Raw genomic sequence first — 26,725 nt, 5'->3', positions numbered from 1 at the left:
ATCCTGTATGGCTCAACAACATCCACAATAAGCTCCAATATGTCCAAAACTGCTGCCTGCATGCTCACCTCCACCCGCCGCTCTGACCACATCACCCCTGTCCTCCACGAACTTCACTGGCTCCCAATAAATTACCGGATACACTTCAAAATACTTCTCATAACCTTCAAAGCCCTCAACAACCTGCCCCCCCCCCCCCCCCCCCCCCCCCACCCCTCTGACCTCCTCCACCACCACCACCTCTACCTCTCTGACCTCCTCCACCACCACAACCTCTACCTCTCTGACCTCCTCCTCCACCACCTCTACCTCTCTGACCTCCTCCTCCTCCTCCACCTCTCTGGCCTCCTCCACCACCACCTCTACCTCTCTGACCTCCTCCTCCACCACCTCTACCTCTCTGACCTCCTCCACCACCTCTACCTCTCTGACCTCCTCCTCCACCACCTCTACCTCTCTGACCTCCTCCACCACCTCTACCTCTCTGACCTCCTCCACCACCACCTCTACCTCTCTGACCTCCTCCACCACCTCTACCTCTCTGACCTCCTCCACCACCTCTACCTCTCTGACCTCCTCCACCACCACCTCTACCTCTCTGACCTCCTCCTCCACCACCTCTACCTCTCTGACCTCCTCCACCACCTCTACCTCTCTGACCTCCTCCACCACCACCTCTACCTCTCTGACCTCCTCCACCACCTCTACCTCTCTGACCTCCTCCTCCACCACCTCTACCTCTCTGACCTCCTCCTCCACCACCTCTACCTCTCTGACCTCCTCCTCCACCACCTCTACCTCTCTGACCTCCTCCTCCACCACCACCTCTACCTCTCTGACCTCCTCCACCACCACCTCTACCTCTCTGACCTCCTCCTCCACCTCTACCTCTCTGACCTCCTCCTCCACCACCACCTCTACCTCTCTGACCTCCTCCTCCACCACCTCTACCTCTCTGACCTCCTCCTCCACCTCTACCTCTCTGACCTCCTCCTCCACCACCTCTACCTCTCTGACCTCCTCCTCCACCTCTACCTCTCTGACCTCCTCCACCACACCTCTACCTCTCTGACCTCCTCCTCCACCTCTACCTCTCTGACCTCCTCCACCACCTCTACCTCTCTGACCTCCTCCACCACACCTCTACCTCTCTGACCTCCTCCTCCACCACCACCTCTACCTCTCTGACCTCCTCCTCCACCTCTACCTCTCTGACCTCCTCCTCCTCCACCACACCTCTACCTCTCTGACCTCCTCCTCCACCACCTCTACCTCTCTGACCTCCTCCTCCACCACCACCTCTACCTCTCTGACCTCCTCCACCACCTCTACCTCTCTGACCTCCTCCTCCTCCACCACACCTCTACCTCTCTGACCTCCTCCTCCACCACCTCTACCTCTCTGACCTCCTCCACCACCTCTACCTCTCTGACCTCCTCCACCACCTCTACCTCTCTGACCTCCTCCTCCACCACCTCTACCTCTCTGACCTCCTCCACCACCACCTCTACCTCTCTGACCTCCTCCTCCACCACCTCTACCTCTCTGACCTCCTCCACCACCTCTACCTCTCTGACATCCTCCACCACCACCTCTACCTCTCTGACCTCCTCCACCACCTCTACCTCTCTGACCTCCTCCTCCACCACCTCTACCTCTCTGACCTCCTCCACCACCTCTACCTCTCTGACCTCCTCCACCACCACCACCTCTATGACCTCCTCCTCCACCACCACCTCTACCTCTCTGACCTCCTCCACCTCCACCACCTCTACCTCTCTGACCTCCTCCACCACCACCACCTCTACTCCTCCCCACCTCTACTCCTCCCCACCGTATGTATATTTCTCTCCCACCCACCCACCCCCTCCTAATGTACAGTCCCCTCCCCATCATATGTATATACTCTGTCAGGATCTATGGGTAACAGTACTGTATATTTGAATACCGTTTATGTCACAAATGTATCATTCAGTACTAAATACCTGTATGTCCCTATGCCATAAATGTCATGTATGTTGTGTATGTCATAAATGTCAATATGAATTGAAAATGGGGGACCCTGATGTAAACTAGACAAACGTCTTTCTCTGGTCTGCATCCCCTTAACAATTGTGTGTATTTATTGAGCCGTACTGTATTGTACCCATTCTGCAATCTGTTAAATAAAGTTTTCATTCATTCATTCATTCATTCATTCATTCATTCATTCATTCATTCATTCATTCATATCCCTCCTAGTTACTCATACACACAGTCCACCCGCATTTCATTGTATACCTGTATGCCGTGACAATTAAAACTCTTGACTTGACTTGACTCCTCATATCCCTCCTAGTTACACACAGTCCTCATATCCCTCCTAGTTACACACACACAGTCCTCATATCCCTCCTAGTTACACACAGTCATCATATCCCTCCTAGTTACACACACAGTCCTCATATCCCTCCTAGTTACACACAGTCCTCATATCCCTCCTAGTTACACACAGTCCTCATATCCCTCCTAGTTACACACAGTCCTCATATCCCTCCTAGTTACACACAGTCCTCATATCCCTCCTAGTTACACACACAGTCCTCATAACCCTCCTAGTTACACACAGTCCTCATATCCCTCCTAGTTACACACAGTCCTCATATCCCTCCTAGTTACACACAGTCCTCATATCCCTCCTAGTTACACACAGTCCTCATATCCCTCCTAGTTACACACAGTCCTCATATCCCTCCTAGTTACACACAGTCCTCATATCCCTCCTAGTTACACACAGTCCTCATATCCCTCCTAGTTACACACACACAGTCCTCATATCCCTCCTAGTTACACACAGTCCTCATATCCCTCCTAGTTACTCACAGTCCTCATATCCCTCCTAGTTACTCACAGTCCTCATAACCCTCCAAGTTACACACAGTCCTCATATCCCTCCTAGTTACTCACAGTCCTCATATCCCTCCTAGTTACACACAGTCCTCATATCCCTCCTAGTTACTCACAGTCCTCATATCCCTCCTAGTTACTCACAGTCCTCATATCCCTCCTAGTTACACACAGTCCTCATATCCCTCCTAGTTACACACAGTCCTCATATCCCTCCTAGTTACTCACACAGTCCTCATATCCCTCCTAGTTACACACAGTCCTCATATCCCTCCTCATTACACACAGTCCTCATATCCCTCCTCATTACACACAGTCCTCATATCCCTCCTCATTACACACAGTCCTCATATCCCTCCTAGTTACTCACACAGTCCTCATATCCCTCCTAGTTACACACAGTCCTCATATCCCTCCTAGTTACACACAGTCCTCATATCCCTCCTCATTACACACAGTCCTCATATCCCTCCTCATTACACACAGTCCTCATATCCCTCCTCATTACACACAGTCCTCATATCCCTCCTAGTTACTCACACAGTCCTCATATCCCTCCTAGTTACACACAGTCCTCATATCCCTCCTAGTTACACACAGTCCTCATATCCCTCCTCATTACACACACAGTCCTCATAACCCTCCTAGTTACACACAGTCCTCATAACCCTCCTAGTTACACACAGTCCTCATATCCCTCCTAGTTACACACAGTCCTCATATCCCTCCTAGTTACACACAGTCCTCATATCCCTCCTAGTTACACACAGTCCTCATATCCCTCCTAGTTACACACAGTCCTCATATCCCTCCTAGTTACACACAGTCCTCATATCCCTCCTAGTTACACACAGTCCTCATATCCCTCCTAGTTACACACACACAGTCCTCATATCCCTCCTAGTTACACACAGTCCTCATATCCCTCCTAGTTACTCACAGTCCTCATATCCCTCCTAGTTACTCACAGTCCTCATAACCCTCCAAGTTACACACAGTCCTCATATCCCTCCTAGTTACACACCGTCCTCATATCCCTCCTAGTTACTCACAGTCCTCATATCCCTCCTAGTTACACACAGTCCTCATATCCCTCCTAGTTACACACAGTCCTCATATCCCTCCTAGTTACTCACACAGTCCTCATATCCCTCCTAGTTACACACAGTCCTCATATCCCTCCTAGTTACACACAGTCCTCATATCCCTCCTCATTACACACAGTCCTCATATCCCTCCTCATTACACACAGTCCTCATATCCCTCCTAGTTACACACAGTCCTCATATCCCTCCTAGTTACACACAGTCCTCATATCCCTCCTAGTTACACACAGTCCTCATATCCCTCCTCATTACACACACAGTCCTCATAACCCTCCTAGTTACACACAGTCCTCATAACCCTCCTAGTTACACACAGTCCTCATATCCCTCCTAGTTACACACAGTCCTCATATCCCTCCTAGTTACACACAGTCCTCATATCCCTCCTAGTTACTCATACACACAGTCCTCATATCCCTCCTAGTTACTCATACACACAGTCCCCCACACAGAGAGAGAGGTCAGAGGTCAGAGAGCAGGGCAGCGCCCCGGAGCAGTTTTGAGGTTCGGCACCTTGTTCAAAGGCACCTAGGCAGGACGGTGGGCACTGTATAATGTAATACCAGCAGGACGGTGGGCACTGTATAATGTAATACCAGCCACCCTTCAGTCACCAGCTCACAGCTGGAATACACCCTCCCGTCAGTGGCGGGGGTTCAACCCAGCGACCTTTCGGTTACTGGCCGGGCCTCTTTACCTCTAGGCCACTCTTATCTTCCCCTTCATCTCATTCTCTCGCTCCATCTCACACGACTGGTGGAGAAGCGGAATGCCGTCAACTTGTTTTCCCAACGCCGACGTGCATCGGTGCGCGACAGCTGGTCACCAGCGGCGATGTCAGGAATCCTCCCGTTAAGCGATTCCACGTTAATAACCACGTTCATTACACGCATCGCAGGAGGAAGTGACTTCATGAAGGAAGCTCAGACCCCCCCCCCCCCCCCCCCCCCATTTCCTCCTCCGCTGACTAATGTCAAAAGCGCCGTCAGGAGTGATTACAGAGAGGAGGAACCAAGACTTTCTAGAGCATCCTGGCGCACAAGGGTACGGCCGCCCACCCACCCACCCCTCCGACTCATCACTTCCTGTTTTGGCCTTTTAGATCGCATCGCAATGCCCAGGACGTGGCGCAAGAAATGGGGCAACATGGTGGAGGAAGTGGGGTAGGGGGATGGGGGTGGTAATACGAGACGAGGTGGTGGTGGAGGGCGTTGCTGCTGCTCGGAAACCAGTACTGACACGGGGACGCCGACGTCATCAGAGAACTTCCTCCTTCTTCAAAATACCAAACCAAGAAATACTAATTGGGCAAAGTGATTTTCTCCCATTTTCCCCACACACACACACACACACACACACACACACACACACACACACACACACACACACACACACACACACACACACACACACACACACACACACACACACACACACATATATAATATATTAAGAGTTGTCTGGAGAAAGAAAAGGATTTTTCCCTCAACAAATTTTGTCCAATGACTCATGAATGGTCTTTATAGTTTAGTAAAAGTAATAACCCGTTGTTAAGATGTTGTACTCTGTGGTGTAAACGTAGTATTAGTGCATTGCTGGTGTGTCCCTTGATTCTCCGTCCAGTTATTTTCACCTTAGTTAATGATAAGAGAAGGGGGCCAGAGAGAGAGGAAGTCCTAGTAGGCATTGCGAGACACATGTGGCTCCCCCCCCCCTGACGACACACACTTCATTCCGCTGAAGAAAGGAAGGATCAGCAAGAATGGTCTTGCTGCTACTGAGAGCAAAGAAGCCTATTTGTCAAATTGTATGAAGTCTTTGATTTCAGGCTTTTCTATTTGTCCATAGAAGCGGAGTGAGTGAGTGAGTGAGTGAGTGAGTGAGTGAGTGAGTGAGTGAGTGAGTGAGTGAGTGAGTGAGTGAGTGAGTGAGTGAGTGAGTGAGTGAGTGAGTGAGTGAGTGAGTGAGTGAGTGAGTGAGTGAGTGAGTGAGTGAGTGAGTGAGTGAGTGAGTACAAGCAAAGGAGTGCGACCGCAAGGGTGTACCCAGTCCTGTGTAGCTAATTATTGTAGGTAAAAACTAAAGGGCAATAACACTCGGGTTAGGAGTGTGACTCCACTCATTATGGAAAATGTATGCTTTCGTGGTACCGTTGAATAAAGCCGCTAACAAAATGGCACGTGTGAGCGTATACGACATATATAGCCTAGTATGTTCCATCGCTCATCCAGCAATCGTTCCTGACCCGACATCAAAGCTTTGTTTGTATTTGTGTGCGTGGTTTTTGTGTACATATGTATGCATTTACTTGCATGCGTGTGCTTTGAACCGTTGAGCATGCGTGTATTACACATTGTACACACGTATGTTACATTGCTCATTCGGCCACCGCTTCTTCCGACGTGAGGCGGCCAACACCTCGTCGTATGCGTGTCCATTGAGCCGCCACTGCGGTCGTAAATTAAAGGAACATGATTTGCGACATTATGGGAAATGCGATTACCGTCTTCTCCAGAGTCAGACAAGAAGATAGATACCAAGAAAGCTATCGGGCTGTAAGCTACTTAATGGCAGCAGATACGGACCAGCTAGCCTCTCCCGGGGGTTTTAAGCTAAGGCTAGTGGTCCGTATCCACTTCCATGCCTTTGGGATACGCTTTCTACTGAACGCACAGAGAGGAAATCGGTATCCATCTCATTGTCCGACTCTGGGGAAGACGATGAGCGCCTGTCCCACGTGTCCCTCTAGGCGGAGCGCCGCTCTCACCTGCATGCGCGTGCGCTGCGTGTCCACGTCGCAGACCACGTGCCTCTGGCCGGCGCAGCGGGAGATGCAGCAGAACTGGCAGACGGCCACCTGCTCGTCCTCGCAGTGGAGCAGCCGGTACTCCTCGTGCCGGGGGCAGCTCCACGCCCGCAGCTCCTCCACGTCCACCAGCAGGTGCCCCGGCGCCGGGCAGGGCTGCTGCAGGTGGGTCTGGACGTGGGAGGGGCAGCAGGGCTCCTTGCAGCGCAGGCACACCTTCTGCACGGGCAGCGGGGGCCCGCGGCGACAGAGGACACAGTGGAGGAGCGCGGGCGCCTTCTCCGTGTTCAGCGCGTTGAAGCGCTCCACGATGTTGGCCAGCTTGATGTTCTTCTCCAGCGCGGGCTTCTGGTCGTAGTCGCGGTTGCACTCGGGACAGCGGACGGCGGAGGCCTCCTTGGCCCACGCCTCGGAGATGCAGCTGTGGCAGAAGTTGTGCTTGCAGGGCAGCTGGACGGGCTCGTCGAAGACGTTCAGGCAGATGGGACAGAGGAGCTCCTCCTCGAAGCAGTTCATCCAGTTCTCCTCCATGACGCCGCTGAGATGCCGCCGGTCCAAACCCGATGCCCTGCGTTGGGACGAGGCGTACCGGGAGAGTTAGTTGAAAAGTGTTTGTTATGACAACAATGTGAACAATGTGCTTCAGGAACTATGTAGGAGTAGGACTGATACCGGAGGATAACAATGTGAACAATGTGCTTCAGAAACTATGTACAGTAGGACTGATATCGGAGGACGTCTTGTTTTAAAATGTGAAGTTATTAGTAAAAGACATTGCGTCTGTCCAGGATTGTAGTCGAGGGTAAATATATTCAGACATTGATCCCACTATAATTCAATGGTACAGTAATTAGCTGATAAGTGAGTATACATTTGATTCGATATTCTCTCTCTCTCTCTCTCTCTCTCTCTCTCTCTCTCTTACAGTAATTATTCAACCTGCAATTGCATCTCATCCGAGTAGGCAATACAACAAAAAAATCGTGTTGCATTACATTTTAAAAGGCCAAACATTGTGTATTATCCATAATAACAGCCTAGGAAATAGCCTCGGTAAAATCAGTAGGATATCATTATCATACCGCAAACGACTCACCTACGCAAATCATGACAACAAAACTAAATCCAACAAAAAAGTGAAGTGCGACACGCAGTGACATTTAGAGCAAGTGACAACTTGCTAAAATGATATTGGATCGCGGACTTATGGCTACAGTACAGTACAGTAGAAGGTACGTGCCTTATTATAACACATTTCTCCCCTCACACCAGCCTTACATTTTACTTAACGCCACTCTGGCGATTGCTGTTATTATTACATTAGTAGGCTAACCAGCCATCTTAGATGTCGAATTATAAATAATAACAAAAAATAATAATAATTATAAAAATAAAACAATAAAAAACGTTACCAACTATTTATTGTCCATGTCGTCCGTCCGACGCTTGTAGATACCACCTATAACGCCGTAGCCCCATGAAAGAGTAGAACGGCGAGAAAAGGTCTCCAGGCTTCGAGTCCGGTAATAATAACGGTAGGCGGCTATCCGACAAACTCCGCGATGTACGATCAAAGCAGCTCCCGTTGTCAGTCACGCGGCTATTTTGTCCCTTCCCCCGGTCCCGGTAACGACTACACACACCGAATACAACTCATCACGAGCCTCCTGCCGTTTCGCACCGACTGCCCCCTCGGATAACGTGACGCGTCATAGTACTGCCCCCTCGGATAACGTGACCCGTCACACTGCCCCCTCGGATAACGTGACCCGTCATAGAATTGATACACAAAGGGGGGGGAGTCGAAGGGAGGAAAGGGGAGGGGGAGAGAGACGCGTGATTTTTTCCTGTAGCCTGTGTGCGAAGACGCTCTCTGATTGGCTAGCCGCGTACAGCGAAGACCCTCTCTGATTGGTTTAGCGCCAAAGGGTCTCTTCCGCCTTGTACATATATTCTTCTCTGCTTCAAAGTGGTTGAGATGGAGTGGTGATAATTGAAAGAAGGGTGTGGAGCTCATTGAGGACAGAGAGAAGAGGGTTCCCCCTCTTGGGGGGGCACTTCGAGAGATGAGATGATGTTTGGATTGTGATTGTATGACAAGAGGAGCAGAGAAGAAGCCAGGAGACAGACAAGAGGAGCAGAGAAGAAGGAGACAGAGACGATAGTGTTTTGAAGATGAGAAGAAGAAGAAGAGTGTAAACTAGATTGTAAACTAGATGCAATCTGTTAATAAACTTTTCAATCAATCAATCAATCAATCAATCAATCAATCAATCAATCAAAGGCAGCAATACACCGAAAGGTGTCTAGACTGCCGGAAATTCACAAGAAGCAGAAGAAGATTAAGGTTATGCTTTGGCCCTCTTTCGAAGTGGGTTATGCTTAGAGTTAGGGTTAAGGTTAGGGTTATGCGGAAGAGACCTTTCGGCGCTAAACCAATCAGAGAGGGTCTTCGCTGTACGCGGCTAGCCAATCAGAGAGCGTTTTCGCACACATAGGCTACGGGGGGAAATCACGCGGGGGGGGGGGGGCGAGAGAGACGCGTAGAGCTAAACTCCCGCAACACTTCCGGTATTTAGATAATAATGATAATGGTTGTGTTATTGTTTTTATTCAGAGTAATAATGTTAAAAAAATAAAAATAAAAAAATATTACACATTTGGGGGTATTAATACAAACATTTTGTAATACTGTCTTCTTTCACTGAACTGCCTGTTTCTCTGTAATCCCAAATGCATTCAATAATAAAGATATTTACATTAAAGTGAAACAAACTGATTTGTTTTTTTTATTGTAGATTATTTATAGGCTACCGTTGCCAGAATTGCAGGAATAAAACATTTGATTTCTCGCAATTAAAACGTTTTCATTCCTCACAACGGCTGGATAATTGGAAATAAAGGCAACAATATATTCTGAATGAATGTTGATTGTAGCTACACAAGTTAACACAACCACTTACATCAAGGCTCTAATCAACATTCATTCATTTGATCCCCCCCCTCACGAACTCCATGTAACGCGGAATTGCATGGTCTATATCGGATTGATTGATTGATTGAACATTTTGATTAACAGATTGCAGAATGGGTACCGTTACCGGTACAATACAATAATAACACAATTGTTAAGGGGATGCAGACCAAAAGACTTTCGTCTTGTTTACATCAGGGTCCCCCATTTTCAATTCATAATGTATTGTGAATGTGAATGAATGAATGAAAACTTTATTTAACAGATTGCAGAATGGGTACAATACAGTACGGCTCAATACACACAATTGTTAAGGGGATGCAGACCAGAGAAAGACGTTTGTCTTGTTTACATCAGGGTCCCCCATTTTCAATTCATAGTGACATTTATGACATACACAACATACATGACATTTATGGCATAGGGACATACATGACATACAGGTATATAGTACTGTTACATTTGTGACATATACGATATGCAAATATACAGTACTGTTACCCATAGATCCTAACAGAGAATATATACATGATGGGGAGGAGACTGTACATTAGGAGGGGGTGGGTGGGAGAGAAATATACATACGGTGGGGAGAAAATATATACATATGATGGGGAGGAGACTACATTAGGAGGGGGTGGGTGGGTGGTAGAGAAATATACATACGGTGGGGAGGAGACTGTCTATTAGGAGGGGGTGGGGGGGGGGGTTTGGACATTTACGGTGGCCAGTTTCGAATTGCAGCCTAGGTGCTCTTTTTTTTTTTAAACTTTGGCCATTCCGCTGGCTCTTTTTTGCGTTTATCGCATTTACTCTGGTCAAGAATGACCGACAGAAACAGGCTGAAGGGGTACAGATGGGGGGGAAGACACTCTGGGAAAGGCACGGCTGCAGTCCGGGATTCGAACTCGCTAAACCCCAGATCCGAAATAGCGCTCGAGGTACGCGGTGAGCTACTGGAGCTCCCCTCGTAGGTGCTCTTTAAGAGCGGTTTTGAATGTGGGTAGGGATTCACATTCCTTTACAGCTTTGGGTAGGGCGTTCCACATTGTTGTGGCATAATTGCGAAACGTGTTTATGTACGGAGAGCTTGTAAATGACCGGGATGAATTGTCATATTTCAGACATCACCCCCCCCCCCCCTTGTTCCTCTGCATTGGTAGGAGTCGGACGAGATGTAGGCTACAAAGCAAATAGTATTACATTTATTTCCTATTATCCAGCCGTTATGATGAATGTATAAAACGTTTTAATTGCGAGAAATCTCTTTTTATTCTTGCAATTCCGGCAACGGTAGCATATAATCTACAATATAAAACAAGTCAAGTTTGTTTCACATTAATGTAAATATCTTTATTATTAAATGCACTTGGGATTAGAGAAACAGGCAGTTCAGTGAAAGACAGTATTACAAAATGTTGTAATAATAAGTAATACTTTTTTTTACATTACTCTGAATAAAAAAAAATTATAACAATATATAACACATGTTGGAAGAGTACGCCCCCCACCCCCCACCTAAGAACACTGTAGTGAACTAAAGTAGTCTTGAGCCGTCTGTATCAACAAGCGTAGAATGCAGCAGGTGCATGAGAGAAAACAATGAATAGGGCAGTCGTGATTCTGTGTGATGCACAGGACCGGGGCTCCAGGCACCGTGTGCATCAGTCTGTAGGTTACACGGTCCTGTTCGCCTCAAAGGCACTGGAGAGGTTCAGCCCATCACATTTAGCGCAGGTCCTGTTGATAGGGACACGCATTCCAGGACATTTATGTAACCATCGAGGACAAATACTTGTGATGGGAACCACTAGAGATGGACTCCCATTCAGTGACGTTAAACATATAGAGGATCTCTAGGCACATGTGCAGTGGACCCTGGCAATAGCTCTATTCGTCCAGGAATACTTTTTTTTCTTCTTTAAAGCCCACCTTCTGAAAAGCCAATGGAGAAGCTCCAATGCCATTTCACCACCAAATGGACATCTTAATCAAGCTTGACTGAATTGCAACAGGAATCTACCAGCTTTTCTTGGTACAGGGGAACAATGGTAGATACTTCCGTAATATTTGAAACGGGACAGAATGGGGGTTATTTCAAGAAGCAGAAGCAGGCCCAGTTATCTCCATGAAATACCATCCCAGAGTGTTTCAAACGAGACCTCGTTGGTTGGTATGGCTGCAAGACATCCGTGATAACAAATACCCACATTTATTTGGACAATTATTCAATCAAAACAGCCAAGAATTACATATAATTCGTTTTCATTTATTTGGCTGGGTAAATCTGCTTCTTGAATGATAATACCACACAGCAAAAACAACAGGGCTCGATTATCAAACGGGTCACAAATAAAGATTCAGTCTAAATCTAAATTCAACATCACAGAATCAAATCGCTCGCAAGAAACAGACAACATTGGGAGGGTACTACCAACTGTAGCTTTGGCATGGCCACAAACATGTAATAAAAAAAATTATAAAAGAGAATGTCCAGCATTTGAAAATACTATACGTACATAAACTAATTTGAAGAGAACACCATTACAAAGATACAACCAGTGATGTTTCAGTCTTTTCAACGACCACTGGAATTAGCCTAACTACAGCGTCCTCGAGAGTGCACCCAAGTACCATGGGACTTTATCTTGCCCGTGATCGGTACATCATCGTAATGCAATCGTAATGATTGATTAAGAACCCAGGATACCTTTTATTCTTTCCAAAAATGCACTCGCTTCAAGTGTTGTTTTCTGAAGGCAGAATCTGTTGCCGGAGATTAGCAATGTGAGCATAAGTCGGTAGCATTATTTACTATATACAGGGACTTGGATACGATCTTTCTGAGAAATAGTTTTCAGCTCAATGACTTCCACTTCTGTTGCTAACAAATCCTAAGTATATCTTATCTTTGCTTCTAATATTTCAATAACCAAAACATTTGCGCTGGTGCTTTATGAATGGTATAAAAATACCTAAAGGAATCAAATTCACTAAAAAACCTAAAGTATCCCTTCAAATCTGAACATGGACCTTGTGTCTGTGACCTGAACGGGTTACATTGGGGGGGAATGACAACGTAACGCTACCGTTTAGCATGTGGTTCGGTGTGTAGAGCATGCGTTTCAGACGTGTCCCAAAGTCGGAAGATTCTGACTGCCCTATTAGGGAAATTGCAAGGGACTGTCCCTAAAAATCAGGAATTCCAAGTAGGAAACATAGTTTTCTCAACTCAAGAGTTTTCTGAAGTGCAGTTCTCTTTTAAGCTTGATTCTCAACATAAAAACACCCATTTGGTAATTCCGTTCACATAGTTTATCTGTATATATTATCGTTTTGCTAAAAAAAAAACAGCCGCACAAACATCAGCCTCTTGCGGACGTCCACATTTCCTTCCTAGGGTTTGCTGAATCGGACCCTTGGAACGCACCGGGGCGCAATTACGACCACCCGACTGGAAATTCCAGCATTTTATTGGAACGCAGCATAACCAAGGTAAGGTGTTCCGATTCCTACTGCGACCAGCAGACACCCATACTAAAATGTATGCGTGCGTGACAAACTTTGGATAAAAGCGTACAGCCATCAGAATATCTCACAGATTATGACTACAGAGATAGGCAGAGATAGGTTTGAAGCGTGCTGGACATTTTTCAAAACATTTGAACCTCAGAGAAACACAGTAGAAACAATGGGGCCAATCTGAGAATGAAGTAACAGTCTAAAGTAATGGTTCTTAAACTCTCTCTGCCTGGGGCCAGAGGGAGAAATGTATTCTCTCACACGAAACCCAGGCTCATAATGTAAGCATTATTCCCGTCGTGTGGGGACCCACCAGAAACAGGCCTGCAACCCATAGTGGGTTCCAGCCCACAGTTTGAGAACCCATGGTGTAAAAGTCTTTGGATGGGACCATCCACAATCTTCCATTAGTGTCCCCAGCAGTGTCCATCCCAGGAGAGTCCCAGTGAGTGAGGCTGTCTCTGGCTGTCCGCTGGGGGGGGGGGGGGGGGGGGGATACAGGACTCTGGGCCCCTGGGCCACTCGGAGTCCATGAATGAAGGCAGAAGGGAGTGAGAAGGCCCCAGAAGGTCCCTCGTCAGTCATAGTGTAGTCAATGAGTGTATGTATGTGCACACACGGTTTCTCCCCTAAGTGTGTAACAACAGCATTGCAACTAACTTGTGAATGTATAAACACCACCTTGTGGACCTATCAATTAGTGTGTTAAGCCTTAAGGTCCCCCTACAGGGGGACCCTGCTTTTCTTTATCATAAATCGATCAATAGAGACCGTATTAGATCCCCAATTATCATATCATGGGGTATCATTGGAAAGCCACACTCATTGGCTACAACACTGTGCAAGGATTGTCGAGATCGCCAAATGATTGACAGAGCTAGAGGCCCGGGAGTCAAGGGTGGTAATGTGTACTTTTGCGTACTTTGGGGCACGCCTCACATATCGGCATGTAACTCGAGAACCGCTGAACGGATTTTGTCACCTGAAAGGGCAATCGACAGGCAACAAATAGGGCTTTAATTCTATCCATGTATTGTATTAAAATAAATACACACCTGAGCCACTAGAGGTCGGCAAAGAATCGTACACATGTGGGCCCTTGGATGTTAAGAGGTTAATGTTTTTAAATATTAATTTTTTGTAGCCAAGAGTAAAGCCAATAACCCTATCAAAAACAGTAGTCAAAGTGTATATTTTCATTTTTACCGATGTTTTATGCGATTTATCGGAAATACGAATTTATCGGAAAATGCTAATTATCGTAAAAACCGCAAGGAAATGACTAAATCCAGATTAAACCCTGCCATTGGAAACAGGAGCATTTTCCCTATCCATAGATGTATGATTTGGCCATAATAAGGTCAAGTTCAAGGTCAAATATGAATTTATAATTAAAATCGATTATCATTCATTACTGTATCTACAAATCCTTCTGTTTAATCATCTTCCCTTTATTCATTTGCTTAGATTTTTTGTACACATGATCTCAATAAGGTGGTGAATGAGCTCAGTGAGCATTTTCTCGTACCCCGCAGATTTAACATGATCAAAGATGCAAAAATCATAAATCATAATTTATATTCTCCTTTTCTTCATTAAAATGTACTCAGCCTAGTAACAGACACAATATTTCTGACACTGGAAATACATACCCCCAGGTCCCTAGATGTTCCTAGATACCAAGAACATGCAAATTGACCTTGCAGAAGTGGAGCAATCTTCCATTTACTTAGGCGACATATTCCTACAGCTTAACAGGTTAATCCACAAAGAATCACTTCAGTAGGAGTGTCATGCTAGTGTTTATCATTGGTGCCCTAATACCACCGTGTCATACATTCCAGGGGAGAACACTGGTGTGTGTGTGTGTGTGTGTGTGTGTGTGTGTGTGTGTGTGTGTGTGTGTGTGTGTGTGTGTGTGTGTGTGGTTTCAGTCAAGGTAGAGATCTGCGTAAAGACATGAGGGTGCGTATGGTAGATGTGTGGTGTGGATTTGAGTGGTCCCAGTCTCACTGCAGAGGGTTATCAAACACAGAGTCTGGTAGGACGGAGATCTTCAGATTCTTCTCTGGCCAGCTGTACTCCTTTGGTAACTTGGTCTGTAAGAAGGAAATGTAATTATTAACTGTGACCATCAATCAATCAATCAACTTTACTTCGCCAGGATAGTCCACTCAGTAATGATACTAGTTTTCCAGGGAGTCTGGTTCTACTTCCCCACTGTTTAACAGATTCAGAAAACTAATCTTCCAAGTATTTGCCCATACCAAATACTGCTATGCAGGGCCGGACTAGGGAAATAATTCAGGCGGGGAAATATAGTGCGAAATATAGCCCCAGTCAGGCCACTTCTTAACACTTTGGATGCCCAACCCGAGTTTTCTCGGGTTTACCCCCCGCGGGTTGAATGTCCATAACGAGAATATTCGTTTTTTCTTGTTTTTATTTATTTATTCGCGATCTGAATTCATATGGTAAATCAGCCACTCCAGGCGCTCAGATGTGAAAAAGCGCCCCCTATCGTCTCCCAGATGGTAATTCACCCTTTTGGATTGGACTCAATGAAAAGACATGAGAAAAAAAAGACCCGGACTCCACATTTTACTTCTCACGCATGTGACCGGAGTCGATCAGCTTCATTCTGGACCCTCAGAGCAGCGGGGATTATGTGTTGTACAGTATACGCGGTGGATCAATAAAAGGATCGATTTTCGGAATGGCGATCAGGAATTGGAATAATCCATTTGGATACCATCTGATCTCAGGTAAGGAATCTATTTGACCAGTATTAGGATAATCAGACCCGTTTTCATGGAGATATAAGCGTTTTCTTTTTTTTGTGATATGGCTGTTTGACTCTAAGAGCGATCAGGAACTGAGAGAATCGATTTTCAGCGTGCGGCACTAGCGTGCACACGTACACATATACTATCGATAATCTAGCGTTTATTTGAAAACGATTCATAAGTAGGCCGACAAATGACAACGTTCTAGAATATTAAAGTACGGGCGATTATCATGGAATCCTCTTTTTTTCCTGTGAAAACGAGGGGTTTTCTAAATGCTATGAAACGGAAATGAACCGATAAAAAAACAATCTGCTTCAACAATGTTGACTGGAAATAGGTCATTGATAATGCGACGGGCAGATTAGACACATAGCCATAATTTAAAACATAGATTAGGCGATATTAATGCTAACATTGAAGTGGATGTGGGCATTCAAGCACTAAATGTGCGCCCCCTGCTGGGCATTCAAAGTGTTAAGTGGGGGGTCTGGGCCCACCAGGAATTATTTTGTTACAAAGACTTAATTTCCTGCATTCTGGTGCAGGACTTTTTGAAAGTTTACCCTTTAAATGCCAGTGTTTGTGATGGCATCACAAATTATTGTAAAAAGACAAATAAAATAAAATAAAATAAAATTTAAATATCTTCAATATATCAAATGCAAAGTGGATTTTTCTGGAGAGGGTGGGGATTATTACAGGCTAGCATATGTCAATGATTAGCATACTCACTCTTACCATTAGGGAACTAAATTGTCCTCTTCCAAAACGCCATAAATATATTATATGCTGAAATGTTTTTCCACTTTTTCTTTCATAAATCTTTTATTCAACTTCAGCGTTTTCATTATCAAGACCAGTACTGGTATCTATCCACGCATCACCATTCACCATTCTGATATGAGCGGTTGAAACAAACAGAAATTCACCATTTCCTCAGTGCAGAGAAAAGGTCTCACCCACCTCTTCACAAGTGTTCAGGTCCTGTATGTCTCCAAGCATCTGCTCCACAAACTCCTCAGTCAACAATATCTAAAGAGGGAGAGGGAGAGAGAGAGAGAGAGACAGAGACAGAGAGAGAGAGAGACAGAGACAAAGACAGAGAGAGAGACAGAGACAGAGAGAGACAGAGAGACAGAGAGAGAGACAAAGACAGAGAGAGAGAGACAGGAGAGACAGACAGCGACAGAGAGAGACAGAGAGAGACAGAGAGAGAGACAGAGAGGGACAGAGCCAGAGACAGAGAGAGACAGAGACAGAGAGAGAGACAAAGACAGAGAGAGAGAGACAGGAGAGACAGACAGAGACAGAGAGAGACAGAGAGAGAGACAGAGAGGGACAGAGCCAGAGACAGAGAGAGAGTAGTCAGTTAAATTGAATGCATGCAGCATGTGTACAGAAAGCACAGAGCATTCCTGTGTGTGTGTGTGTGTGTGTGTGTGTGTGTGTGTGTGTGTGTGTGTGTGTGTGTGTGTGTGTGTGTGTGTGTGTGTGTGTATGTGTGTGTGTGCGCACGTGCATACTTGTCTTTGCAAGTACCAGTTTGACTTGTGGACATAGGAAATGAAGCCCTTTTTGATTGTACCTCACTTCAAAATAGGCCATTTTAGAGAACTAGAGGAATTAATACTAGTCAATGGAATCTAGTTCATAGTCTTCACAACTTGTATAGTAACACAAGAAGGTGTGTAGGTGTGTGTGTGTGTGCGCGTGTACCTGAAGCCAGGGACCGTGCGCTGCGTATGGATGCTCCTCCGTAGCAAAGGCTCCTTCCACTCCAGTAGACACGAAGGTGATGGCCGTGTCGCCGTTGATGCTCTTGTAGGTGAAGTGTCTCCCGTGCAGCAGCCGCCCTCTGCGGCAGACAGAAGACCCACAGAACATGAGCAAGCAGCCCGTAAGCAGCCGTCCTCTGGGGCAGACAGAAGACCCACAGAACATGAGCAAGCAGCCCGTAAGCAGCCGCGCTCTGGGGCAGACAGAAGACCCACAGAACATGAGCAAGCAGCCCGTAAGCAGCCGTCCTCTGCGGCAGACAGAAGACCCACAGAACATGAGCAAGCAGCCCGTAAGCAGCCGCCCTCTGGAGCAGACAGAAGACCCACAGAACATGAGCTGCCCTGTCATTAGAAGCCACGGTGGTCGGCTGATTGTTTGGGTTTCGGTTCCACGTCCGTCCCAATTCTGGTCCCCGGTTTTGACTGTAGTGCTGGTCGTCAGCACCGTAACCAGTTTGGACAAGTTAATTGTTATGGAAAGATTTTATTCTAAATTGTACATACATCCTGACGGCGGCTACCGATAAATCAAAAGGCTCTGAGAAAACAAACACCTGGTCTCTCTGTGACTGTCCAGGCCCTGTAATCAACCCGGAATTCTTAACAACCAATCAGGGATTTCTGGCGAGCAGAGCGGCGTCCCCCAGGGTCGCGTCGGCCAACGAGAGGCCGGGAAGTATATATATTTTTACAGTTTTCTGAAAAATCCAGCTTGAAACTGCCAGTGCCTTTGAGAGTCTGTGGGGAACCTTTGTTGTGTGTGTGTGTGTGTGTGTGTGTGTGTGTGTTTATAGCGCACGGCACCGAGCCCGCTGTGATCCTGCTGGACAGGTAAGCTCACTCTTGCTCATTCCTCCAGAGTTGCCTACCCCAGCTTCAAGCCAAAGGTACTCTATTGACCCGTCTTTATTTAGTCCCCTTTGTCTTCGCAGGTGTGTCCCACTCAGAACCCGAGTGTCCTTCGCTGTATTCTGACTAACTCCCAGGGCCAATCTCGCTCCATCTTTTTCTCTCCCCTTCTATCCATCTTCCCCTGGTTCATACAAAGGGCTCTCTGTAAGCTGGCCGTTGGCCCTGTGCTTTCCCACAGAGACAGTGATTACATAAAGCAGGTGCATCAGCCACCCCTTCCAAGCCAGGGCAACCGGCGCCACTATGGCATGAGACACGTATATATCTGCGGACCAGAGGTCATCAGATTCCGCTTGATGTATTACGGTCAGTAAATCTTTTTTAAGTCCAAGAACATTATAAGCCTGTACACGGTGTGTAAAGTTAAACAACACAAAACAAAACTTGAATCTCTGTGCTGTGATAGTGTAGCGCGGTATCTACCAGGGTTCCCCGGGGAGGGAATCTGAGCAACAAGTATTCTTTATCGTCTGGGCAATCAGTGGATGACAATAGCGTGCGTGTGTGTTACAGTATCGGGCGAAGGGGATCGCCTTTCTCCCGTCCGCTGGCCACAGAGGCTCGTAAATCACGACGTTCAGACGACACTTTCCCCATCTAGACACGTTCGGGAACCGGTATGGGCAGACGACGGACACGACACTCGTCACTGTGGCCTTTATGAGAAGGTTGGTTGGTCCTCTCTGACGGAGAGGCGCAACAAACACTGGTATTTGTTCATTCTTAAGCTACCTCCTTATATTACATCATTATTCGAATGAAATGTTGGAATCTATGGAACCCGTTCTAGTGACCGGCTGGTCCTTAACACTTTCCGTGCCACAGGTCCGGTGCCCGGAACCCTGTTGAATGCCAACGCCCACTTCAATGATAGAGCTCTCGTATTTGCGAACGCATTAACTATATCTTAAATTATGTGTATAATCAGGGCCTCCGCTAGGGGTGTGCGAGCAGTGCGGTCGCACAGGGCCTCGCGAGAAGGGGGGCCTCGCAAGAAGAGAGATTTTTATTTTTTTAATAAAAATATAAATAAATAGAATGTTAACCCTTTAATCGCCAAGGACGAGTTAACACGTCATTCTCCGCCATGCGTAATCTGCCAATGACGCCGTAACACGTCATTGAGATCAATATTTCAAAAATCTGTGATGGCAATCATATTTCACCCGCGGAGACTTGAGATCTCCTGTTGATCTCCTCTCAACTCTCCAACGGTTCAAGAGCGCCATCTGGTGGCCGATCGGCGGATCGCCCAAACAGCAAACCGGAAACAGAAAGTGGTGCTCATCCAAATTCGGTCCGGCCACTCGCTATAGCTCCCGGGGCTCCATCTCGACACACTGGATAATCAATCACTCGCCCTAACTCAATAAACAACGTTATTTGGACATATATAGTATTATACAACCTGGAAATGGTTCATCTAGATCAACATCCCATAATAGGAAACTTTCTACTCCAAGCTGATCGCCCAACGGCCCGAGGAGACTGGGGTAAGTTTCAGCGTTTATTATTACCGTGTTCGATACAAACTGCTCTGATGATCATATCACCCACACTACATGAATCATCTAACGTTGGCCACGGAATTATAAACGACCCCCCCCCCCCATCCGGTCAACATCAGATGATGAGTAGTAACTTCTAGAAGCACGTACATTTAAAAAAAATTATCTGGCGCCGATCGCTATCAAACTGTATTTGATCATCAATATAATGCATTTATGGCTATAAATCACGTTCTGCAGAATGCTGCAGAAAACGATAAAAACATATTTATACTTTAGACCATATTTTAGTATGAATATGTGAATGAAAAAGTAGAACGTTGCTACATCCTAAACGATAGATACTTGACGTTGAATGGGCCATAGTAATGTCAATTTAGCAATACAATTTAAAAAGTTATAGCCCTGCAAAGAAGGGGAACATCTCCATAGACTTTCAACAGTGGCAGATAGGGGTATATGATCAGAATAATCCCTGGCAGATAAAGGGTTAACAATCACTTTCCATTCCCAGAATATCTTAACAGGAGGGCATTACCAATACATATGCATAAATGTACCAAGATCACCGTTTAAACATAAGGAGCATCGAGGGTCTTGTCTGAGCCCCATTAGGTGCAAACGTCTAGGAGTCAGGTAAGTCCTATGAACAAAGTTAAGGTTAATCTGTTGGTGATCTGGGTTACGTGATGATAGCCGTACGTTTGCCCAGACTTCATCCCAATCAAAATCTACTTCCAAGTTTGGGATATCCTTCCTCCAAACAGAGTCTAGGGGAAGGATTTCATATGAGGACGTAGGGCTGACCCCTATTAATCGATTAGTCGACTAATCGGTCGAAAGGAGCCGTAGTCGACTGGCCAACCTCTTAGTTGAATATAATAAAAAAAAATAATAATAAAAAAAAAAAAAAATTATCATTCTTTCCAAAAGAAAAGAGGCCTAGAAGCGTGCCTAACACTAATGGCACGCATATCAGAGGCTAACTGCCTACGAAAACAGGCACAGAGGCACTGAAAGAGGATTTCACCCATCTAATGAACACACTAGACAAATATCAAGATGTATCCATCAGTGGACCAATTGCATGCTTTTGCAGAGGACAAGAAGCCTTCAGTCGACTCCTTCAGACATTAAGCACCCCCCACAGCCCAAATGGAATGATAAAAAAGTTAAAAAAAATAATAAATAAAAGTCAGAGACGAAGCTTCTCGATGTCTCCTTTTCATAAAATAATTTGTAAAATCTGTGGTGCTCAAGTGGAATCTTTACTCGAAGTATTGATTGTTAGATGATTGTAATTGACAGACCATCTATTTATATTGTTTGTTTATTGTTTTGAGTAAGGGGGCAGGCTAGATATCATGTTCATCTCCCTGCTCCTCTTCACTCGTGGACTGTGCAAATTGAGAGATGATTATGAAACACTTGCTGCCTTACACAACCTCTTCACCATGCTCCCCCGCGGCAGGCGGCTACGGCTGCCCAAGACACTTAGGTCCCGTCACAGACTGAGTTTCTTCCCCTCAGCAGCTCGCCTGGTAAATGAGTCAGGTGTCCCCCTGCTCCACCCCCCCCCCCCCCCCCCTCTATGGCCGAGCTGCTAGGGCTGGACTTCTGGACTTGAACTTTGTGCTGCACTGTATCCACGTCCCCAACCACTGCACTTTTACTGTCTTATTGTTGTCTCACTGTTCTGTCCTGTCTTGCACTTTATAATTATTTATTTACTGTTGTATTGTTCTTAATTGTGAAAAAAAGCATGCACTGTAAATGACGAATCACATTCCATTTGTACTACAATATGGTGAATAAAGTCATCTGAATCTGGATCTGAATCTTACAATGAACTGAACAAATAGGAATTAATTCAATTAAACATAATAATTAGTATTACTGTATAGATATAGGGTACAATACTTTATCTATTAAGAAGAATTGATACACATTAGGCTGGGAACTCCTAATAAGAGTTTATCTCAGGAACCCTCATTTAATAATAGTTTATCTCAGGAACCCTCATTTAATAAGAGTTTATCTCAGGAACGCTCATTTAATAAGGGTTTATCTCAGGAACCCTAATTTAATAAGAGTTTATCTCAGGAACGCTCATTTAATAAGGGTTTATCTCAGGAACCCTCACCTGAGAACATTGTTGTTATGATTTAGTCCATAATTCCATAAGCATCTTGGTGGGAGATAACAAAGGAGAGACTGAACCTTAACATCAGAGTCATTCTGATACGTTCTCTCACTCTGCTTAACTTCTAGCCCATGAAATTATAGTGAAATTAAACAAGTCCTGGTTATTTTCTGGGGACCCCTGGAACCCCACTAAGGGTCCCTGGAGGCCCCCGGACCCCACGTTGAGAACCACAGCTGTACCTGATAGAACTGAAGGTTTGGGGAGCGCACGCTCCGATCACCAGCTCACAGCTGGAAATACACTCTGCTGTTGGTGCCAGGGATCGAACCGGTGACTTTTCAGTTCCTGGTGACCTTCTCTACTGTACCTCTTGGCCAATCTGCTACCCCAACTTCAGGGAAGTTACACAAGGAAGGAACTTGTCTTCCCGCATATCCAGTCCTGACCCCTGGTACTTTGGAATCAAGAAGCTGATATGAAGCTGATATGAACCTGATATGAACCTGATAAGAACAGACAGTGGCAGACAGGCCTTGCATCATGTTTATGACGTGTGGTAAGATGTGGTCGAGGTGTTGAGATGTGTATATAAAGACCAGAGCAGCCTCCTCTCATCACTACATCACTGACCGACCTGATACCTGAGGAACAGGGTTGCCGCTAGGGGCGTGCGAGCAGTGCGGTCGCACAGGGCCTCGCAAGAAGGGGGGCCTCGCGAGAAGAGAGAGATTTTTTTTTTTTTAACAATCACTTTCCATCACAGACCTAAAATCTAGTTTTGCTTACATGCTTATATATTTCACATTAGACACGTTTGTAGAATAGTGTTCCGGGCTCTGGGGCTCTGCAGATATACTATTGGTTTCATTCGATGACCCGTTTACTTTTTTGCAAAGCATCGTGGGAGGACTAACTAGGGCTGGGCGATAAAACGATAACGATAACTATCGCGAAAAATTATTTCCTCGAAATAAACATGAAACGTGGTCGCAAAGTTTCGATATATCGATTTTCCAAGCTTGGATATCAGCACACGCGCACTAACAACCAATCAGTGAAGGAGATGGTGACAGCGAAGGAGACCCGCGATGCACCTCTGGGTAGTAAACAAGGCTGGCTAGGATCATTAGCTTTCACGCCGCTATTTTATAGTTTACGTGCGGAGTGGGTGTGTGGCGTGAATTCTGAGGTAACGTTTAGAGTAGTGTGGGGTATGCGGTGGACGTTGTTGCAATGTATTGTGGCGGAACGGAGTATTTTAGGGTGATAGTTAGTACATTGTCCTGGGATACACCGCTTGCTCTGGCTAACTGTGTTAGTTCCATTCTTATAATGCATATGATCCAGTTGCCCCCTGGTGGAATATAATAATCTATGCACTGGGCCGTGTTTACTGCGTAGAGGAACGGCGCCGGGCATAAGAAGTTAATTAAACTTGACAGAAATTATATCGACGATAATTATCGATATAGAGTGATATGAAAATAATTTTATTATTTTATCGCGATAACGTTTTTGGCCATATCGCCCAGCCCTGGGACTAACACTAGGGGGAGCTGGTTGGCGTCGGTCTGGTAGTCGGTAGAGAGATGTGAAGAAGACCGGTATTATCTAGCGCTGACTAAGGTGATGGATGCCTCGGGGTCTTGGCCAAGATTGCAGTGACTGCTCTACATGCACCACCGAGGCCTTGGATCAGTTACTTACCGTCGTCTGTCCGTGGTCCTGTCAACTGATGTGTCAATGCGGTTTCATTGCTGGGTTAAGTACTTCTATTCTATTCACATATGCTTACTTCATATATCTACTCTATTCACATATATGCTTACCACTTGTATCTATTGCTATGTCCGCCCACTACAATCACATGAGCTGTCTAACGCCTGTCCCGTCTCCCTGTCCCCCTGTGAGTTGCTGTCCTGGAGTGCTGACCGGAGTGTCGGACGTCCCGTGATGAAGGCCGGGAAGATGCGACCCTCTCTGCGTGCCCTCCTGTCTCCGGAGGTCTCGTAGTGGTGACCGGAGTGCCGGACTTCCCCGGGATGATGTCGGGGAGTTCGCAACCCTCTCTGCGCCGCCCCCTATCTCCCTGTCTCCGGCTGTCCCTGAGCAATGACCGGAGTGTTGAATGTCCCGTGATTAAGACGGGGAGGATGCGACCCTCTTTGCGCCGCCCCTGTGCCTCAAATAAATTCGCTATCAGCTCTATCTTCAATCTTTCAAAATGTTCAGTTGCTATCGCTATCAGCTCTATCTTTAATTTTTCAAAATGTTCAGTTGCTATTGCATGCACTATTCTGTGTTTCACTACACACTTGAGTGCATGCTTACCAACTGTTAGTCTGCAACACTACTATCACCGACATCTAAGAAGGGAGATCCCCCCTTGAATGGCCCTTCTAAGGTTTCTCTCCTCCACACTGCCTGTGGAGCATTTTCCCCTATTGTTAGGTTTTAGTGAGTTTTTCCTTACCTTCGCGTGGGGTATGTCTGGGAGTGCTTGCATTCTTTCATTTATTTGCATTTATTTTAAATTTGTTGGACCTTATGGTGTTCTTGTTCTGTTCTTGACTTATTGTTATGTTTTCTTCTTGACTTGTTTAAAGAAGACTTGTACGGCCCATGGGGACATTAACGTGTGTTGTCGGGCCTCCTACTTTTGAAAACCAAATGTGCAGCATCGGAGCAGAGGAAATAACGCTGCATGCCGTAAGCTTATCAATACCAAGTATAGTGATTAGGTTATGCCAAGACGAAGAGGACGTTCGGCAGATGGACTGAAGATGAAAGTTGTTGCGTGTTAGAACGTTCAGTCAGGCTAGCCATGTCGGCTAGTAGCTTAGCTAAAGGCAGGGACAGCTAACTAGCATTAGCTAACCTAGCTAGCTAGTTAGCTTTAGCTACGTAACGTTATCGAGTGCTAACGTGTGGTTCAGTCGGGCTAGCCATGTCGGCTAGTAGCTTAGCTAAAGGCAGGGACAGCTAGCTAGCTTTAGCTACATAACGTTATCGAGTGCTAACGTGTGGTTCAGTTGGGCTAGCCATGTCGGCTAGTAGCTTAGCTAAAGGCAGGGACAGCTAACTAGCGTTATCGAGTGCTAACGTGTGGCAGATAAACTAGGAACAGACTCCCAAGTTCATCCCAACGGGGGGACAATATATTCTCTCTCTCTCTATATATGGGTAACGCATGTATTCCCGGTAACCTGCCCCATTTCTAAGCCATATAACCCAGGACGTTATACGAACAACATTAAAATCTTTTCTCATGTCAAGAATGATTGTTATAGATGCCAAATAATTCAGCTTTAAAAAAAAAATCATGTAATGAGGGATGGCGGACCTCTAAAGTTGACCTAAGTTACCGGGAATACCAATTCACTATCTCCTCCAATTTAAGAGAGAATTAAAATGTTTTGGTTGTTTTGTAGGGATATCATCATCATGTAACATAATACCATAGTTCTCCCCGAGTTATCTCAAGAGAATTCAAATTTAGCTGAATCTGAAGGAAAAATCCGGGTATAGGATATGAGTCAACATAGTTCATGGCCTTCAATTGATAACAAACATAAAAGGCTTAATTTTCATGGCATATGCATGATATGTTTTGGGCATGATCTTGGCACCCCAATGAACAACCAAAATGAGTTTAGTCTTTTGTGGCCAATTATTTTAGGAGATAATTACGTTTCACATATTGATCCCAGGTTACAGCGAATACCTATCCTCACAATTCCAGATAAACACTTAAATCTCCTATTTTACTAAAGATTGGTGAGATTTTATTTTTGGAAATCATAACAGCAATAATAAGGGTTAGGTGTAAACCAGAATTACTAGAATGTGTTGTGTTTTGTCTGTTAAAATGAGCAAAAACAAGGAAAGGGTATTCCCAGTAACTTAACAAACAAGTGCAAAAAATACAGTTCTAGAACAAGTATTTAAATTTTTTCTATATTCAAGAAAGTGGAAAGGAACCCAACATTTTCAATTGTCTGCACACAATCGTTGTTTTGTTATTCCAAGATGGCATTTGAACAGAATTTTGGAAAAAACAGGTATTCCTGGTCACCTGAGTTAGGGTTCACCACCATGCCCCTAATCAGTCTACACACCACCATGCCCCTAGTCAGTCTACACCACCACCATGCCCCTAGTCAGTCTACACCACCATGCCCCTAGTCAGTCTACACCACCACCATGCCCCTAGTCAGTCTACACCACCACCATGCCCCTAGTCAGTCTACACCACCATGCCCCTAGTCAGTCTACACCACCATGCCCCTAGTCAGTCT

At 45.8% G+C, this 26,725-nt stretch overlaps 2 protein-coding genes across 6 annotated transcripts in view; both read right to left on the bottom strand.

Annotated features, from left to right (window-relative positions):
* Window positions 1–8,480, bottom strand: part of LOC311234926 (E3 ubiquitin-protein ligase TRIM8-like) — a 64,625-nt gene extending 56,145 nt beyond the window's left edge. Inside the window, exons 1-2 of one of the 2 annotated variants that reach the window (XM_084322204.1) lie at window positions 8,211–8,480; window positions 6,760–7,366 (exon numbers count right to left, since the gene is read on the bottom strand). In XM_084322204.1, the coding sequence (XP_084178330.1) occupies window positions 6,760–7,329 (570 nt within the window). In that variant the 5' untranslated portion in view covers window positions 7,330–7,366; window positions 8,211–8,480. The remainder of the gene's footprint in view (window positions 1–6,759; window positions 7,367–8,210) is intronic. The other variant, XM_084322205.1, reaches the window with a different exon arrangement.
* Window positions 8,481–12,020: 3,540 nt separating this feature from the next.
* sufu (suppressor of fused homolog) overlaps window positions 12,021–26,725 on the bottom strand; it is a 74,967-nt gene continuing 60,262 nt past the window's right edge. For all 4 annotated transcript variants that reach the window (XM_084321684.1, XM_084321686.1, XM_084321685.1 and 1 more), the window contains 3 exons: window positions 17,800–17,938; window positions 17,047–17,115; window positions 12,021–15,393 (listed from right to left, as the gene is read on the bottom strand). In XM_084321684.1, the coding sequence (XP_084177810.1) occupies window positions 15,304–15,393; window positions 17,047–17,115; window positions 17,800–17,938 (298 nt within the window). In that variant the 3' untranslated portion in view covers window positions 12,021–15,303. The remainder of the gene's footprint in view (window positions 15,394–17,046; window positions 17,116–17,799; window positions 17,939–26,725) is intronic.

The sequence above is a fragment of the Notolepis coatsorum genome, assembly GCF_963971535.1.
Source record: "Notolepis coatsorum genome assembly, chromosome: 9".
NCBI classification, from domain to species: Eukaryota; Metazoa; Chordata; class Actinopteri; order Aulopiformes; family Paralepididae; genus Notolepis; species Notolepis coatsorum.
This window is presented reverse-complemented; position numbering and strand designations above follow the sequence as displayed.